At 37.8% G+C, this 19,367-nt stretch overlaps 1 protein-coding gene across 7 annotated transcripts in view; it reads left to right on the forward strand.

Annotated features, from left to right (window-relative positions):
- NBEAL1 (neurobeachin like 1) overlaps positions 1 to 19,367 on the forward strand; it is an 80,105-nt gene that overhangs the window by 25,916 nt on the left and 34,822 nt on the right. For 5 of the 7 annotated variants that reach the window (XM_042040989.1, XM_042040988.1, XM_042040993.1 and 2 more), the window contains 17 exons: positions 1,084 to 1,390; positions 2,284 to 2,390; positions 5,811 to 5,897; positions 7,349 to 7,432; positions 8,937 to 9,035; positions 9,127 to 9,707; positions 10,343 to 10,475; positions 11,062 to 11,181; positions 12,355 to 12,658; positions 13,571 to 13,656; positions 13,985 to 14,074; positions 15,624 to 15,792; positions 16,819 to 16,952; positions 17,327 to 17,486; positions 17,583 to 17,685; positions 18,376 to 18,532; positions 19,010 to 19,168. In XM_042040989.1, coding sequence (XP_041896923.1) covers positions 1,084 to 1,390; positions 2,284 to 2,390; positions 5,811 to 5,897; positions 7,349 to 7,432; positions 8,937 to 9,035; positions 9,127 to 9,707; positions 10,343 to 10,475; positions 11,062 to 11,181; positions 12,355 to 12,658; positions 13,571 to 13,656; positions 13,985 to 14,074; positions 15,624 to 15,792; positions 16,819 to 16,952; positions 17,327 to 17,486; positions 17,583 to 17,685; positions 18,376 to 18,532; positions 19,010 to 19,168 — 2,880 coding nt within the window. The remainder of the gene's footprint in view (positions 1 to 1,083; positions 1,391 to 2,283; positions 2,391 to 5,810; positions 5,898 to 7,348; positions 7,433 to 8,936; positions 9,036 to 9,126; positions 9,708 to 10,342; positions 10,476 to 11,061; positions 11,182 to 12,354; positions 12,659 to 13,570; positions 13,657 to 13,984; positions 14,075 to 15,623; positions 15,793 to 16,818; positions 16,953 to 17,326; positions 17,487 to 17,582; positions 17,686 to 18,375; positions 18,533 to 19,009; positions 19,169 to 19,367) is intronic. The other 2 variants (XM_042040992.1, XM_042040994.1) reach the window with 1 other exon arrangement.

Below are 19,367 nucleotides of genomic sequence, written 5' to 3' on the forward strand. Positions count from 1 at the left end.
CAGCAAAGCCAACATCCACTTTCTTGCCTGACTTCTGTAATGTCCTGCTTAGTCTGGTCACAAGCAGCTGCTACATCTGATGATCTTGGAGAGAGTGTTTTTAAAGGTTGCCAGGGAGCTGCAAAGCCAGGCTCTGCTCCATCAGGGCAGTCAAGCTGAGGCTAAGCAGGATGGCCAGAAGAAGTTGACCTGACTGGCAAAAGGTGCGATCCCACTATACCCAGACAGAGTGATGGGAGCAGGTGTGGTGGCAGGAACCAGGATCAACCAGCCCAGCCTACTAGACAATGTAGCGATAAAGCCTAAAGTCAAGCCCGGAAGTCTGGTCAGCACATCAGAGCACGGGTTAGCTTTACCAGTGGTAACTGGAGTCAGTCAAGAGGCCCGTGGTTGCCAGCCCCATCCATAGCCATGAAGCAGGGCTAAGGTCCAGCTGGGCAGTCAGGTCAGTGGGTCAGGTTCAAGTCACGACATGGCCAGGCATGGCCATGGCTGCAGTGTAGATCAGACAGGTAAAAGGTTGAGAGCCAAAGCTGGAATGCAGCTCCCTACAGAGGGCAGGGAGTTCCTGACAGAGCTTCTCAAAGCTCACCACAAGCCTGGCTTCCTATCCCTGAGCCTATGCAGTCAGGCCCCCAGGAAGGAAGGTGAGGAAATGCACTCGGGGCCCAGACAAACATTTGCTAACTACTATGTTCTTATCACATGTTCTAAAGTATCATCAATCTCATAATCTAAAATGAAAACTCAGGTGAAGGTTTGCCTCAAATTAGCAGTTTATCAAGGCTGCCTTGCAAGAATTTTATAACACATATTTAAATTGTATTTCCTTTTCTACATAAGCATTCCCTTCGGAAAAGAGAGTCTATTTAAGTGAATGAGATGGGATGCATTTCATCTGTAGCCATCAACATAATCCAAATAGAATGTTTCTTATTTAACAACTACATAGCATTAGTATATATAATAATGCATATTGCATGATTCAGATGTCTCGGGTAGACACAGCTGTTTTGAAGTGGTTTAAATTCTTCTAAATTCATTCATTTTTCTTGATAATTTTTTTGCTGTAATGGGTTTCAGAGGAATGCTCTTCAAGCAGTATCTCCTGCCACCATGGAAGTCTTGATGCGTGTTTTAGCAGACTGTGACAACTGGGATGACAGAAACCCTGAGGAAGTGAGCAGGAAGGCAGAGCTGACTCTGAAGTGCCTGACAGAAGTTGTCCATATCCTCCTAACCAGCAGTTCTGACCAGCGCCAAGTTGAGACAAGTACAATATTGGAGAACTATTTCAAGTTGCTTAATTCAGACCATTCAGCCTTACCTAATCCAAGGCGATGCAGGCAGTGGGAGAGCAGATTCATAGCACTACAGATCCAAATGCTGAGTGAGTACCCAGTTCCTTTCAATATTTCTTGACAATAACTCTGAAGCAAAAATGTTGACTTGGCTAAGCAATTGAAAAATTTCTAACATTTCTTCTTAGATATTTCTTGTTTAATCACTTACTAAAAAAAAACCTGAAGAAACCATATCAGACTGCTACCATTTAACTAGAGTGTCAAGGTTGATAGACTGAAAGTCTCCATTAAAAGAGAAAAACTTTGCTAGGCAACAAGTGACACTTATCAGAACCTTAGTAATTGCAGAATAAGACTGTTCTGTAATAAAACAGCCATGTGGTGCTGTTTTGTGATAGTTTGATTTTCAAATGGCATTGTTGTAAACATTGGCCAGAAGTAATAGTCTGAAAGAGCTGTGTATAAGTCTTTGGGTATGAATGCAGGGGTTTGAGTTTTTTCCATTTTGATGTTCAGCACAGGAAATAAAGGTGTTTCTTTTCCCATACTTCCAAGAAAACTGAGGAACAGTACTGCAGCCACAGAGAGTGCTTACAGTATAAGGCTGTTGTAGAACGCAGAGTAATTGCTTGGTGAGGAAACAAGTGTTTATGTGCTTTAAAAAAAAGGTAATACTGCTTATGTACTCACAATTGGCAATGACTTGAAACAGAGCCCAAAACAATCAAAGATACTCATTAGCTGAATTTTTCTCCATATATAGTAGGCTACATGGTAATTTTTACAGTGTCAAAATGTTTAGCTTTTAGGCCCGGTGATTTAAGATGTTCTTAAAATGCATATCATTCTTGATCAAAATTGCAGAGCATATAATTTGTCTAATTTTTCCCTGATGTATATTATGGAACATGCAGGAAAAAATGCTTGATGGATTTGGAAGTGTTTTGTCTTTGATGCCAGTTCTGTTTTAATTTTATAGATACCATCACAGCCATGTTAGACTGCACAGATAGGCCTGTTCTGCAGGCAATTTTCCTTAACAGTAACTGCTTTGAGCATCTCATTCGACTGTTGCAGAACTGCAAGGTAAGTTTCCCCTTATCAGCATATTTTGAACAAAACCTGCCTTGTATTATCATTAATGAAGTAGAGGTGTCTCGTGTCTGTCTTGTGGTTAAAGCAATTGATACTTAACTTTGAGTCCTGAGCAAAATACCTTTACAGACCCCGCTCAGTCTCCATAATCTGTTATGATGCTGTATCTTTGAATCAGTGCTGAATCTTTTCTTGCCTATTAAAAACTCTCAGATGTCAGACTTTGAGCAAAGCACAGTGACCTCTAACAGTATGTGTGATTGAAAAAAATCAATCCCCCAGCCTTTTTATTTGGGTTTTTGTTGTGGGGTTTGTGGCTTTTTTTTTTGGTTTGTTTTATTTCTTTTATAATCTATCACTGGATTGCTAGGAAGTCACTTAACAACTGCTGCCAGAGGTCTGCATTCTAATTTCAGAGGAATGTTTTTCCATTTAAAAAAATCTTGCTGGTGTGCCATTGTAACTGTTTCCAAATATTTGAGTCCTGTGTGTGGCTGATGTAAAATATGAGCTCAAGCTGTTAAAAATGTTCTTCAATTTTTCCTTTTCTAGATAGGATTTAGGGTTTTCATCTCAACCGCAATGGTCGAAATTTGCAAACTTCCACTGATTGCACTGATTTCATTTTTCCTTGTGTAAAAGAACATGGATATGATGTAACACTCTCCACTATTTTGTTTCTCTTTTTCTGATATGTTAGTGACACGGCTGTTTTGAGCTCTTCTGATGCTGGGTAATTTAATGCTAGCTACAATGTGCAATTTGTTTCTAATCCATTTAGAATTTGGATTAAAATGCATTTCAGTGCAATGATGTATTAAAAATAAATGTGTTTGGCTTATGTCTTAATTTTAATTATAATCAGTGGCAGAATGCCAGCTGACATGAAGTGTTTTGAATAGTTTGTACTTTTATTATCTCCTTCTGAAAAGACATTATTTGACCTTTCTATTCTCCTCCTGTGTTTGGGAATCTCTGCCTATTTTTGTACTAACCTTGTGCTCTATAAGAAACTCCTTTTTTGGTTTCTTCTAAAATCATCAACAATGTGATGTTTACCTCTTCATGGAGACTCTTAGCTGTGCTCCTGCTCTCATAAACAAGTGGTGGAATTTAAGAAGGCAGGAACAGCTGCTCTATTTTTTATTGCAGCTTGCTGTTTTTATTTTTATTCTTCCTGTCTGTATGTTATAAGATATGTTCTTTTAAGGTTTTTTCCTGGGATACAGTCTCACATATCACTGTGTTGTTTAGAGATCAGTGCTGCCAGTTTGGTACACAATGTGCTTTTTTAGCCTCTCACAGGCAAAATACCCCCAAGGGTGAGAAGTGGGAGAGAAAGAAGCAGAACAGGTGTTGCAGTATATTTGTACTTCCAAATATACTGTCTCTCTATTCTTTTTCAAAGCCAAATAGCAAAGACTGATTTAGCTGTAGAATTAGGATTTCTCCTTATTAGCTGGGGGTGGAGACCCTATTTCTAGATTTTTTTCCATCATTTGTGAAAATTGCTACTGGGTTCCTAAGCAAGCTGTGTGTGAAAAGCATGTTCTGCATCTTGTCAGAGAGCATGAGAGTCCATACACATCTCTGACACTCAGGAATGTATTGGATCTTCTGCAAACTTGAAATGCAAGTAATTTCTATGGAAAGGAGGGGTAAAGAAAATACATACTACTATTTCTGCTATAGATATCCCCAAGAACTTGGGGTGTTCAAGGCTACATTTCTAGTCATACTTCCTAGTCATTTGCAGTATAAAGATCTTGTAAAAGGTAAATCCTTTTTTTTCATATTTGCTGGTTTTAAGGCTCATGGGCAAACTGTCTTTCCTTAACTATGCTTTAGGGTTAGAGATCTGCTCAAAAGCTTTTCAAAACTTCTTGGTTAAGTTTTGATGATCTGAATGTTGCTTTTTGCCAGTGATATCCAAAAAGAGGGACTGTAATTTAGAGGTATCAGGAGGTGCTTATTCAGTACTGAGAGTCATTTAACAAACTGTTTTGTCAGTGTTGGATCTTTTCTCATCTATTTAGCTCTCTCAGAGGTCAGACTTTGAGCAAGCACAATGACCTCTAACAGTATGTCTGCTTAAAAGAAAAAAATGGGGTTTTTTAACAGCTTTTAAATGGAAGAATTAAAACCATGTAGACATTGTAGAAAAAAAAAATCAATTTTTTGTTTTCACATGCCTTATGAGAAATGAAGTAACTCATACAAAAAGTTTTATGGGCTCTTTATTTTTGCATTGTCTGCATTTGCTTTTGTGTAATGTACATATTCTTGTTAATGTTACAGTCCTCTGAGGCATGTTACAGTTATTTTGCATTAAGTGCTCTTGGCTGTGATGTATCTTTCAAAGTGTTTCTAATTATGTGCTTTCACACCTATGTAAATCAAAGTAATATCTTAAATGTTGTCCTTTGTTTTGCCCTAATTTATGGAAGTCTATTTCTCAGGTTGTTCCTCTTCAGAGAGACTAACCTGGCAGATAATGGAACAAAACGTGTGTATGTGTGGGAAAAGACAAATGCGTAGGTTTTACCCACTAAGGGAAAGTATTTCCTTTTTCTTAAAGGAACCTCTAAAACGTTTTAGTCAGGGTTTTTTTTAATACCTCAATAGAATCTTAAAACAGAAGGAGGTAAATCTTAGTTCTGACTAGGTTACAGCTAAATTTGGCACGCAAATTGACTGCAATTGATTATGAATTTGGGTGAGTTTGAAAGTTTCAAATTCAGGAACTGACAAGGAATCTAGCTACTGAACATAGAGCAGTTCCTTAGCTGAAGATGCAGTATAAGTGTATGTTTGATTTGAAGTTGTTTACCACCTGTCTGATTCTTAGGATGATGGCAGAGATATTTTGCCCTTCTTCCTGTCCTAAAGACTGTGTGCCCCAGAAATTCTGCTACTGTGCTGTTTGAAGATGAAAATATTCTGTCTAGGTATCTTCAGCTTTCACCTAGGGTGAAACATAAGTGGAAAATGGTGAAGCATCTGTATCCATTTCCTTGTTAATGCCCCACTCTCGTCTTTATTTCTTACAAATAAATTTCTTAGAACTCTCTGTCATGTTGCATATTGTAAATGAAATCACAGGTGCTGAGCCAGAGACGAGTATAAATTCCAGATAAATCTTTCTCTTTGTCTCAGTGACTACATATTTTCATGTATTTTTGGGGGGAAAAAAGTAATTACTCTTTAGCAAAAATACAGTGTAATTTTCAGTATATTAAGAATTAACAGAAGACTAATACTAATGGACAATTGTGTCTCATCAGTGTATGAAAGCTGTTTTTTTTCCTCCCCTATTTTTGTATGTGAAATGCAAATCCAAGGCAGCCTCCACAGATTTGGCTGCAGGTAACTGTTTAATGCAATTATTTCCATTATTCTTGTCTCTAACAGCTGTTTTTAAATGTTAACAATAAAGTGGCAGACAAGAGTGAGAAAGACCTTACCAACAAATTACTGACAGAAATGAATGAGGACCAGGTACCTACCTAAACTGTATTTTGCTTCAGTTGAAGTCAAGACACAATCACAGGAAAATTGATTCCTGTGCTTCACCTAAACCATCCTCCTTAAGCCTTCTGCAGCAAGATGAACTTAGGATGCTGCACAAATTAGCATTTCCTGGCTCTGGAAAACTATTTTCCTGAATAACAGATTGAATTCAGCCTTTGTTTTATTCATCTCCTTCAAACTGCAGATATTGGCAATAGAATGAGCATCACTTACGCTTATTTTAAGGAAAAGGTGAAGTACATGAATGGGATCCAAATAAATTCTCTCGACCTGGTGGTGATTCTTTTTCCCCTCCTTTTCCTCTTTTTTGCTCTTTGTCTCAGCACTGTGGTGTTTTGGATTCTGGGGCCTTGTTTGTGAATCTCAATGGTTGTGTTTGGTGTCCTGATTCTTTGCTTGTCATCAAGAACAAATGTTCACAAAACAATGGACAGGCTGAATCAGGGAGGTAGGAATAGCCTGTTGCTTCACTTTTCACAAGTACTGTGGAAAGTTTAAAAAAATGCAAATTTTTGTATTAATTTTATAGTAGAATTATTTATTCTGATTAAAAATGTAAAAAAATGCTAAATACAAGGGATGGTAATTTACAAATTGTAATTTTTAACTAATAGCTCTGGCTTTTTTGGACACAGCACAACACTCTAACCGCATGTAAATGTTTCTTCACATCTAATAGAGTCTTCTGAGTCTTAACATTTCACTTTCATAATATGTCTGAGGTGCATATCATATTTCAGAGATGATGAAACAGTATGTTTGTTTGCACAGCGTTGCTGATTAGGTTTACTGATGGATGCAAAAGAGTTCTCCAACATTTTTGTTCTTAAAACCACCATAGAAATATCAATATAAACAAGAATTATAGAAAAAAAACCTCAAAAGATTACTTAAATTGGAGAGAGAGGTGTTGAATCAATGCAATGAGGCTATGGGTGAGGCAGCCACCTAACTGTGCTGGTGTGACTTATCTCTTACACTTCAGGGGTGTGTGTGTGTGCTGCACTGGTGTGCAGGGCCTTGGATGGAAAGCAAGTCATTTTATATGAACTGCAGGTGCTGATTTTCCAGCAGTGCGCACATACACACTCCAAGAGATTTCCTAATTGTTTTCCTCCCTCCCTCCCTCTTGAGGTTGTCCATTAGACGCATGAGGAAAACTTGTTTGTCCATCAGAATATTTGAGGTGCAGTTTGTGTTGCGAATGCTTCTCTCCTCTTGAAGTCGGTGGTTAGTTGTCTATTGTGATGTAATTCCTTGTAGGCTGTGGGGTTTGAAATTTTGACTGGTGGGGAGATGATTTTTGAAGCATGTTACCAAACTCTTGGTTTCCCTCGTGGCAGGAGGGCACAGCACAGATTTCGGAGCTGAACTGTCTTTGCGTGTTTGTATATGACTTCTGTACCTGCTACTTTCAGATGTTTCAGGGACACCTGGACTCCTTGGCAGTATCAACCATTCAAGCCCTCACAGCAGTAATGCACAAGTCTCCAGCTGCAAAGGTAACCGTGTCTATGCAGAGGGCTGTTTGCAGCTTCTTGATCTTGTTTCCAGTTAGTGCTTTTATCACAATATCTTGATGGATCTTGCTAATGGAGATGAGCAGATTGTGGTCACACATTCATGCCAGATAGGAGTAGTTGATTAGCATTCCTTATCCCTTTGTGTGTCTAATGGCTGGACACTGAGTCACCTTTCTACCAAAACTGGAAGATCTAAGTATAATGGTAGTTGGAACCTTTGTAAAGGAGGTACAGTTGTTACTTTTCTCATGGATATATGGGATAGACTTAGTGGGTATTTAGAGGAATTTTCAGGCAACAGTTTGTGTTGTAGTTTTTTATGGCTTTAAACAAAGTCAGGACAGTATTGCTGTCCAGATGGTGGTCATGCCACTGCCCTGTGCCCTTCCTTGGTAGTTATTCTGGTGATTTGGTAAATGGATATGTTGTGGTTAGTTTGTGATTCTGACTGGAAGCTAAGCCCTTGGACAAACTGTATTTATTCCTGGGTTGCAGAGTTCATTAAATTAACCCTTGGCTGAATGATTCCCTGGTCTTGGTACAGGCAAAGGGATGTGACTGTACAGTGGAGGGTAAAGGAAGAGTGGCAATCATCTGATTTTGTTGCTACTTTCAGTACAGCTTGAGGGAGAGACAACAGGATCAGTTATGCTCCTCCAGAGCATTACTGAAAGTGCTTATTTTGCCACAGACTCTGGAAAGCCTGGGAAGAGTTGTATGTTGGAGGTGGGGACTAGCTGGGATTCACACAGAGTCAGTAGTTTTCAGTTGAACTTCTGCAACGTGTATTTTTTCTTTCCATGTTTGCCTAAGTAATCACCTCACTTCTGTTGAAAGATTTATTCTTTAAAAAAAAAAAAAATTTCAACACAGAGTATAGCCAGGAGAAGAGTATTCATTCCGTATGATGTGTTGGCTGTTTATTAATTAAACTATAAATGGATACTACCATTTGAACTTTGCTGATTGATTTAATTTTTTTTTTCTTCTTGTAAAATCAATTTGTTTTCAGGAAAGCTTCCTTGAAACACTTCTCTAATTTTTTCAAAGTGTTTAGGATGGGTGGTTTATAATCTGGTCTAGAAAAATCTTTTACTGAAAGGTTAATAGTTGAATGCTTCTAATTTTCAATGGAAACATTTCATGCTATAGCTTGCACTAAAAAGATGAAAAACGAAGCTATTTGTTCTTTGTGATAGTATTAACATTTGGATTATACCAAAGTAATTGTGTTATTTTATAGGTAATTAATAAAATACAACTTTGAACTTTTATTTATCTGTATGCTGCAGTGAAATGCTTCTCATCTGCAGCATTCTAGAGACAGTAGAATGAGCAAGTTATCAAAAACAAATTTCTAACCTCTAATTACTATATTCTAATTATTATGTGTCTAATACTGTGTTGAATTAGAACCTGCTGCACTAGACAAGCAATTTTTATCCATATTATTTGTTAGTGAGACTGGAATTTTTATCCTCAGGAGGTCTTCAAGGAGAGGATTGGCTATGCACACATATATGAGGTACTAAAATCACTGGGTCAACCCTCACGGGAATTGCTGGAAGAACTCATGAATATGGTGAGCTGTGCCTGCTTTGAATGCAGAAATGCTGACATCTTTCAACAGTACTTCTAGCCCTATCTTACTGCATTTCATGTCTGTTTTTCAGGCTGTTGAAGGTGACCACATGGCTGTTGGGATACTAGGCATTAGTAATGTCCAGCCCTTATTGCTCCTCATCCAGTGGCTTCCAGAACTAGAATCACGTGAGCTGCAGATTTTCATCTCAAATTGGTTGAGGCGAATCTGCTGCATTGACAGGCAGAGTCGTGCCACGTGTGTCAATGCAAACATGGTCATCCGTATCATCGAGACCCTCAATTCCCACTCGGCGCTCCACTGTACGTGTGCAGAGAACCTGATTGCCCTGCTGGGCTCCTTGGGGAGCCAGTCCATGGGCTCGGAAGAGCTGCTCCAGCTTGTGCGGCTGCTGAGGCCGGAGGAGCCCCGGGGGGCTCACCCGTACGTGGTGCCGGTGATGCGCGCCCTGCTGGCCATGGCTCGGAAGCAGGGCATGGCCAGCGCCCTGCAGTACTTCAACCTGCACCACAGCATGGCCGGCATCGCCGTGCCCGCCATCCACAGGTGGCCGGGCTCGGCATTCTCCTTCAACGCCTGGCTCTGCCTTGACCAGGACCGGGTGGACCCTGGCACGACGGGCAAAAGCGGCAAGAGGAAGCAGCTCTATAGGTACAGTTACTCTAACTGCTACAGCCTACAGGTCAGATGTAGGCCATCTGTGCCCTGTGACATGTGGTACTTCTGCTTATCTTCATTGAAGGCAATACATAATGCTTAGTCTGGGAAAGGAGAGCTTTCTTCTGTCACCAGAGCCAGGTTCTGTTACAGAAATAACCGTGTAGTTTCTCTGTTACGATGTCTTGTCATCTACAGTTTAAACATCCATAACTCCAAATTGTGTTAAGGTTCATTGCTTAAACAAAACAACATTAAAAACCAAAAATCAATCCATCCAATCCCCCACCCAAAACCAGAACAGCCTTCACACAGTGTTTTGTAAAGGTAATGAACTCTTGATTTGTATAAGAGCACAGTGAGCAGACACCTTCATGCGCTTAAACAGTGAATATTGACATGAGTGGTTCTTGATATAATTTAACTTTTTGGGTGCTAACGATCAGAAGCAAACAAAATGTCTCTTTGGTCTTTTCTTTTTTAATATAAGAGTAACAGTCACATTATAAATATTGGACCACCATCAAACAACTTGAGTGGATTTTCTCCTTAATGAATGTATTGTTAGGTGGTAGTTTTGATGAAGCAAGTGCTTGATTATGTGTCTTTGTCTTTTTGCCTTTCTGTAGCTTTTTTAATGGAAGTGGTATGGGGTTTGAAGCCTTTATTACATGCTCAGGGGTATTGGTGGTTGCAGTGTGCACGAAGAGGGAGTATGCAACAGTGATGCTGCCTGACCATTGCTTTTTTGACTCTCTCTGGGTAAGATTTGATACTGACAAACACTTTGTTTAGGATTGTATTGTTAGCTCAGAAGTCAAAATTCTATTTTTTTGATTGTGTTATGAATAGTCTATTTTATAATATTTCAATAATTCATTGCCTAAGAGCAGATTTAATCTCAAATAATGCAAGCAATTTTCACATAGATTAGTTGTTGATTGGGCTAATTTATGCATGTGTTATTAGGCATTTTTTATTAAGCTTGTTACAGCATTAGAGGTTTTTTATATTACATTAACACAAGCATAAGTGGCTGTGGTGCTATGTGAATAAATTAGCTGTGGTGCTGTTTCTGCCTTACCCTTTTATATTCCCATACTTGAAAACTGATGTGCATTATTATGGAAGAGCTGTATCTTTCTCTTCAGAAACATGTTTACATGTAAACATTACGTTTAGTACTTTAAAATGGAAGCAGCAGGTGGTTTTATATTCTTGTTGATGCTTTGGATATATTTTCTTAAGTGCTTTCTTTACCAGCTTAGTAGAGATGAAGTTAAATAATTTCATATAATAATTTCACTGCTCTTAATAATGACTTAATTATTTTTTATTGCATAACCAGCACAACATAACTATTGTTCATGTGCCTGGAAAGAGGCCCTTTGGTCAGAGCCTGGTGTATATCTACGTCAATGGACAGCAGAAGGTCTCTGCCCCACTTCGATTCCCTGCTATGAATGAAGTAAGTGCCCTTCTGAGCCATGCCCCTGGTAGGATGAGCTCTCAGATAGCAATGAGAGTTCAGCCAATTGCTAATAATGTTCAGCTTTGAATATTGTCCAGAATATCATTTTGGAGTGTAACTAACCATTAAGTAATGCTTGTTTAGTTATCTCAGTTTAAAAACAAAAAACTCTACCAGATGACATTGATTAAATCACAGGGTTTTCCTCAAAATAATTGCCTGAGCATATTGACATAATTTATGATGGCATCATAATAAGTGGCAGCTCTGCCAGGAGGATTGGTTTAACAGTACTCAGTGAGGTATATTCCCTGTTATTTTCAGTGTTTTCATATGTTTTTACTTCCATTTTTTAATGTTTCCTTAATATGCTATTCCTTATTTCTTTGGTAACTGGATAAGCATTTTACATGCAGTTAATCTAACCATTTTGGTTGTGTACACATTTAGCCTAAAAAAATACACTAGCCATCAAAATGAGTGTATGTTATGTTTGGTTCCCTTTGTAAGCATTGTTCCTTCCTTTTGTGGAACAAATTTATATTAAACTGGGCTACAACACCCGACATTCTTCCATCTTTTCTAAGTTCTAATTTGATATTTGTTAAGTATGTTGAGAAAACAGTTAAGTTGGATGCTGTAATGGTAAAATCAGTATAAAACTTAAAAATGAGAGTAAGTGTATTTTTCATTTCAAGATAAAACTGTGGATTTTGGCCCATCTGTAAAATAAGCACTATAAATCTCAAGGTAACTAGAAATAGGACAAGTAAGCTTACCATGAGGGCGTCTATTTGAGTGGACTAACTGATGTGAAAAATGTACAGTAGTAGATGTGCTGGGCTAGTATTTTGGAATATAATCCAGAAGAGTATTTACAGAGGAGTATCTGGAGCACTGTCCTTCCTGCCTGTGCTCCTGCCAGAGGTCTTGCAGCAGTTGAGGTAACCAAATTGCTCTTAGTTGGAGAAAGAAACTCTCTGATTATGAGAAGTATATGCTTGGTTTTTTGGCCTATTGTGATGGATTGCTTGTTTTTCAGGGCATGATAAAACTTGTTGCTCTTGGTTTCATTTATTTAGTTCAGATTTGCTAGGTGCAGCCTTCAGATTTAAAGCTTAAATTTACAGTATGTGTTTTATTTTCTGTCTTCCATGTGTGACTCTCCAGTCTTTTGCTTCTTGTTGCATTGGTTCAGCTGGTCAAAGAACAACAACTCCTCCTCCATCTCAGATACCAGATCCACCTTTTTCCTCCCCAGTTATGCCCCATCGGACATCCCTTGGGGGCATTCTTGCTACAGGAAGCTGGGGTGGGGTGCTTGGAAAACCAGAGTTCATCACCAAGATGATCTCAGCAGGGACTCAGGACAGTGAATGGGGGTGTCCAACATCTTTGGAGGGCCAACTTGGATCAGTTATTATCTTCCATGAAGCACTGCAGCCTTCTCAGGTGAAAGCATTATATTTAGCAGGTAAGTGGTGGCTGTACTGGTTTTAGCGAAGTAAAAGGAAGGAGTTACAAAGAAGACCCCACTAAGCTTTGCTCTACACAGACACATAAAGAAGAACTTACAATCCAGAAGAACTGGAGAGCTGACCTAAGTGAGAGGGCTTTAAAGCAAATAAGCTTAACATTTAATAAATATGTTACAAAGTTTGATTTAAAAATATTATGTTTGCATGAACTCATCTGTTTATCATATGTACAGACCTGCCAAAATTAAAATGTTAGGTAATAATTTCCCTTGTAAGTTCTGAATTTTTGCTGCTGTTTGCTTACATGTGTTTGTAGTTGAGACTCTTCAAGTATTGCCTTTATTTTGATAGGCCACTTAAAGGTGATTTATGCTTGAGGATTTTTCCATATCAAGATCAATAATTAAGTGATCATTTTAAAGAAAATACTCTGAAAGCTATGTTGTACAGTTCAGAGTGTTAAAGGTATTAAGTTCCATAATGACTTGAGGTTGTTACAGATTAGCATTAAAACACTTGCATTATTTAAAGGATATATTTTGTAGTGCTGAACAAAACTATCTTGAAGGTTACTTATTTTCTGGGCATTTAGGCTTGATGAAGAGATGAGTGACAAATATGAGACAGGTATTTGTAAAGACAAACATTAGAGCTGTTTGAATGTATAACACCTCTTCGTGTAGTTCAGCTTTTCCTGTAGAATATGTTCCTTTTTAAGCAGACCCTCTGAAATGAATGATTGAAGTCACAGGGACTCTACTTCAAAACATGTCTCAAATAGATATGGTTCAGACTGTCTTGTTTGTTCTTCCTACAAGTTTGGTGGTATAAAATTTGTAAAGGGCAACATTAATATCCAGTGGACTCTTAAATATATACTATATAATTTTATATACCTTTTTTTTTAGGTCCAAACTGTTTAACTCCATGGAAGTCTCAAGAAGCTGAAGTAGCAGACCTCCCCAGTAAGGTGCTCCTTCATTATACACCAAAGGTATGAAACAGGACATCATTTCTGTTCAACTACACAGTGTGTATTTTCAGTGTTTGCACTGTGGTTTTCATGGGAAGATAAGGAGCAGTGAGAGCTTTCTTAAACTGGAGTCTTGTGCGGAGACAGTAGGTTTTGTTCATGTTAGGCAAAAGCATGGAATTAAAATTATCTTGTACAATAGAGAATGTCAAATCTAAAATAACATATATTCTAGGGGTTTCACGTTGTTTAAATACTTTAATATCAACACACTGGCACAAAATCTTGTGTTCAAGCATCTGTAACTTGTTTCATAAATGATATCATGGCTTCTTCATTTGTTTAACAGGCCTGCAGAAACCCAATTTGTCTTGACCTGTCTGCAAATCTTTTACATGGAAGACTAACTGGAAACAAAGTAGTGAACTGGGACATCAAGGTAAAAGTGTTCTAAAGAGGCAGAACCTGATGTAAAAATGGCAGGGGTTGTGTGCTTTCACTTAACTTTTGGAATGATGGAAGTTATTGTCATAATGCAAATTATATTTAGCAGGTACAGCATGTTTTTGTACTGAGAATTAATGGGCTAATGCTGTACCTGGAGCAATGTTGCATTTACATTACATTTATTGAGGACTTACGAGGGCCACTGCTCTTACTGTCACAGTACATGAAGATACTTTGTGGTAGCTAACTGTTCTTCATAATAATGTTGAATGCACGTTGTGTATTGAGAGCATTTTGTCATCTCTAGGGAATTCTATCATGGTTTTCTTTCAGTCATAAACTCCAAGTTAGGTTAAGATTAGTAGGGTTATGTTAACACTTGTGAGTAGTCAGTAGAATACCACATTTTTTTATCTTGGGGTAAATGTATGAACAGATAAAAAGGACCTGCTTTTTTTTCAAGAACAGTGAACAATTGATTGTGCTGGCAAGCTAATGAATAAGGAAATGTTGTTGGAGCTACACTGTACATATCCACCATGCATATCTCTACAATCACTTGCAGAGACTAATGTTAAGAAAATTCAGACACTTAATGGTTAATTTTGCTGTGATATGAATAGTTTTAAAATACTTCAATTTGTTCTCTTTGCCCAGTAATGGGTACTTGTACTCCACAATGATCATTGTTGGATGAAGCTGGGGAAATGAATAGGTGTCTCTGAGTAGCTTGCTAGGATCTTGATTTTGTATTGATTTGAAGTGGTTGTGAATCACTTCTAGAAATCTTCTGATTTGAATATATTATCCCTTACCACAAGAAGCATTGTTTGAATAACAGAATCCAGAATCAAGTAAATAGGAAAAGTCCTCTGAGGTCGTCAAGTCCAACCTGGTCTGAACACCATCTTGTCAACTAGACTGTGGCACTAAGTGCTACATCCAGTCAGTCCTTAAACACCTCCAGGGACTGTCTTGTGCTATCTCTGCTTGTGAGGAGGAGGGGGAAAAAGGGAACTTTGGAGACTTGAATTTTAAGGAGAGGCTTAGAATTGATGTACGTGTAGAGTTATTTTAAAAACCAAAATAAAATTGTATTATTTTTTAACTGCCTGAAGTTGAAATCTTGCAGGAAGATTGTTAAAGCAGAGGTGTGTATAATCTTACAGTCTTCTCTTCCTGCTTGCTGCAAGTAACTTAAAAATCAGAAAAATGTTTTTCCTGTTTTTCAAATATATTTAGCAGAAGATTCTTTCTAAGTTTTTGTATCCTTCAGTTTCCAGTGTTTATATGGGGGGAGGAGGAAGGAAATGTAAAAAATGTACTTTCAAAACAAGAGCTGACAGGATGGCCCATGTGTAATTGTCATGGCCAGAACTTGAGCAATCCTGGTGTTAAACAGTGTTTTAAGCTAGTTTCGAAGTGGCCTTTGAGACATTCTGATTGGTTTGTGAGTACTCCTGAATGTGGAGTAAATCTTTGTTATTGTTGAGGGGATTTTACTTCTGGTGATGTTTATCCTGCCTTTTCTCTTGATTCAGGATATGATCAACTGCATTGGTGGAATAAATGTGCTGTTTCCATTGCTGGAGCAGATCAGCTTTCTTGGTGGACAGATGCATGAGAAGTCTGAAGGGGGAACTCTGCCTCCAGAAAGAGTAACTCCTGTAGAGGGTGACTGGGTGGTGTTTCCATCCACAAAGGCATCAGGTAGGAAAGTGCAGCTGAAGTGAACTAATTTTTAAGCTTGATTTTAAAAGTCTTTTTGTGAATGACAGAGAGCTGCTTATTATGTGCTGGATTTTCCAGAGTACCTATGTAAAGCTGAAAGGCTTTTTCTGTCCCTAGATACCTGACATGGATACTGAATACCAAGAGTTCAGCACTATATAAAAATAATATAATGTATTTCAAGTATAGCTATATTTAGTAGCATTATTTTTCTTTTCATGATTTACTGTTACAGGTGCCAAGGTATGACATTGTTTTAATTTCTGTTCTGATTATTTTGAGAAATTATATTTGATGTAAAACATCCTAATATCAATAGGAGAAGCTTTCCTACAGCTGGAGTTCTGGGTCACACAGCCACATGGAGACAGCCACCTCAGAACTGTACTATTTATTTAGCCTTTAGCCAAACTTTTATTTTCTTTAAAAAATCTTCAGGCTCCTATCTCTTCCATACATAGTCACATTTTGGATTAAAAAGAAAAGAAACTGAAAGGATGCTTTAAGAATAGATTCTTTTAAAAGCTGTGCTAATATTGAGAATTAACTTTGACCTTAACAAAAACCACTGAGAAATCAGACCTTGTAAGGGAAAACACAACTTGTTTTGTTCGTTTCAAAGATGAAATGGTAGACTGAAGTAAGAAAATAGATCTTTTTCTCTCTGTCTGTAGTTTTTTTACATACCATGGCTAGAAAGTGTCAGTTTGAAACAGAGGGACAATAACTGCAGCATATGCAAAAGATTGTAAAAGAAGTTTGTAACCTGCAGCCATGGATGAAGCAACTGAAGTCAGGACTGGGATCACTTTGTTCTGGAGAGGCATGGAATGGCTATGATTCCGCACAGGAAAAAAATCTAAAGACAGTCTACAGCTAAGGAACAGGAGTTGAGAAGTTCAGGAAATAGGAATATAAACACCTGATTTTACTCTTTCCCCTCTTTTTATGCAGTGATCCAATGTTGAACCATAAGACTTTTGCTACTGTTGTTCTGTTTTGCAGAAGCACGTCTGGAGAAGAACATAATTGCAACTTTCATCTTGATGATAAAACACTTTATTCAGGGGCATCAGGTTAATCAGGAAAATCTCATTCACTCCCATGGAGTTGCCACCCTAGGAGCCTTGTTACAGAAGGTGAGAAAACTTGAGAAACATCCTTTAGTAATGGATTTTGTGGATGAGGTTCTGATTATTTTGAAGCGTAGTGAGGATGCCAGGGTCTTTAAAGGCCTCCTTAGGTAAGTACTTTTCTTTCTTGTGTTTCTGAAAGCAAAAAGGTGTGAGCAGTTGGCCATTATCTGCAAAGTGAAATACATTTCTTTTTTTTCCATGTTCTGCTTTTTTTATACAGATTCTGAGTTGTATTCTAGACTACTTTTGTGTTTCTTGTATTGCTTTAATGGAGCAGACATTGCTGTAGAAGATAAAAGAAACTTCCATTTTTAAAAATAAAATTTTATTAGGACATGCAGTATTTTGAGTGCTAACGCCTGTTGTCATTTTGCAAGGTGCCAAGAGTCTTAATGGATGTGAATGTACTGATGGCTGTACAGTTGTTGATAGAGCAAGTCTCAGTAGAAAAGAACACACAGCTTTTGCAACAGATGTACCAACACTTACTTTTTGACTTCAGTATCTGGAACAGTGGTGACTTTCCCTTCAGAATTGGTGAGCTCTTGGACTTGGGCAACTGTGTGAAGACATAAGATTCTTCACTTGACACAAATCTTTATCTTGGTTCTAAAAGAAAACTTTATATTGCAGGACATATACAGTATCTTTCTACAATCATCAAAGACAGTAGAAGACTCTTCAGAAAGAAGTATGGTGTGCAGTTTCTTCTAGACACACTCAGGATTTATTACGGGTATGAGTTTTACTACTTCCAGCTCCTCACTTATTGTATGTGGCTCTTGGAGTGTTTTGCCATCATTCTAGTGAGAAAATTATTAAATAAAACTGCAGGTTGGATTTTGGTGGTTGATTTAATTCACAAAATGGCATTAATTTTTTTTCCCATTTGACTTACCACTTTTCTTTGCCTTGAATTTTTATCCTAAGATTATGTAAAGTTTGTCAGTGTCACTAGGAGTGCTTGTAAACAAAATTGTAGGACTTGTGTTCAACAATGCAAGTTAAGTCATAGATCATTACCATTACAAAAAGTTGAGCATTTTAAGTTCTTTTAAATACTTGTAGAATTTGAAGTAGGACTTCTTTAAAAATTTAAAATGTTACCCTTTCGGTGCTGATGATTTATATCTGCTTAGGAATATAGTTATGTGCTTGAGGAAGATTGGCTAGTGACTTTGCTCTTTCCTGTGGGAGGTGAGAACCTGCAATCCTGACCAAATCCAGATCAGTACAAGTCTACATTTCAGGGCTTTTATAGACTTGCTAAGTGTGATTTGCTTATTCCTATGCAGTTGCTTGAGTTCAGTAAAATTGAAAACTTGTGCATGATAGATGAAAAATTACTAAACTGGCACCATCAAATTGCTGTTTATGAGCCATGAAGAACTTCCTTAGGTTGCCTTTCTGGTCTATTGGCATATAGGACCGGTTGTAAAGACAGTGATTTGGCTCCTGATGACCTGAGAACAATACGGACATCCCTGTATGGACTGATCAAGTATTTCCTGAGCAAAGGTGGAACACATGAAGAAATTCAGAGCATTGTAGGATACATAGCTGCCACCAGTGATGAGGAGCAGGTATTCAACATGGCATAAATTAATAGTTTAAGCTGTGCATGTTTTGGTTTTGCCTCTTGGCATTTAGAAATCTTGCCTCGTGTACTTAAAAAGAAGCATGAACAAAGAAGAAAATGACCACAAGCAAAATGTTAATTGATGTGTGGTTCTGTTTCGATGTAGCTGAGATAACTTTTCTAATGGCACATCCTATCTTAGTTTACAAAACCAAATGAATTGAACTTCAACTGATCAGGAGTTGTAGTTTCTATTTTGTAGACATCAGCAGCACTTGAAGTTGCTTTGTGTCTCTGCTTAGTTTGATAAGGTGTTCTATAAAGAGAAAAAAGTATTAAAAATTGTTTAAATGCAGTAATAATGAGCAACAGAATGTTTATTAACCAACAAAGGTAAAACTTAAAAACAAGAAAATTTTCCTAAAACAAAGCATGAAATCTGAATAAACTGTGGATTAATTTAGTTGTCTTAATTTTGTAGCTCTGTGGAATTTTGGACGTTCTCTTCAGCCTACTTCATTCCAGTCCAACCCCAGACCAGCTTTTTTTATTGCTCTTTGAACCAGGGAACGCTGATATTCTTTATGCTCTGTTATTGCATCAAAGATACTCTGACAAGCTTAGAGAACTTGTGTTCAAGGTAATGAATTGAGTGATGTGTTCCTAGATTAATCAGTCGAACCTGAATTTGTGGTTTGCATTGGTCTGGCTGCGGAAGTGTATGTAATTACAAAGATACTAATCATCCAAATATGCTTCTTTCTTATCTCTTCTGCTGTGTTAGCTAGATGGCATTGTCACAAAGGAATTGGCCTTCTCTTGAAATAAAGGTTTTGGAT

This window comes from Corvus kubaryi, unplaced genomic scaffold (genome assembly GCF_017639235.1).
Source record: "Corvus kubaryi isolate FWS band 111438036 unplaced genomic scaffold, C.kubaryi_AGA036_p1.0 37396, whole genome shotgun sequence".
Classification (NCBI taxonomy): domain Eukaryota; kingdom Metazoa; phylum Chordata; class Aves; order Passeriformes; family Corvidae; genus Corvus; species Corvus kubaryi.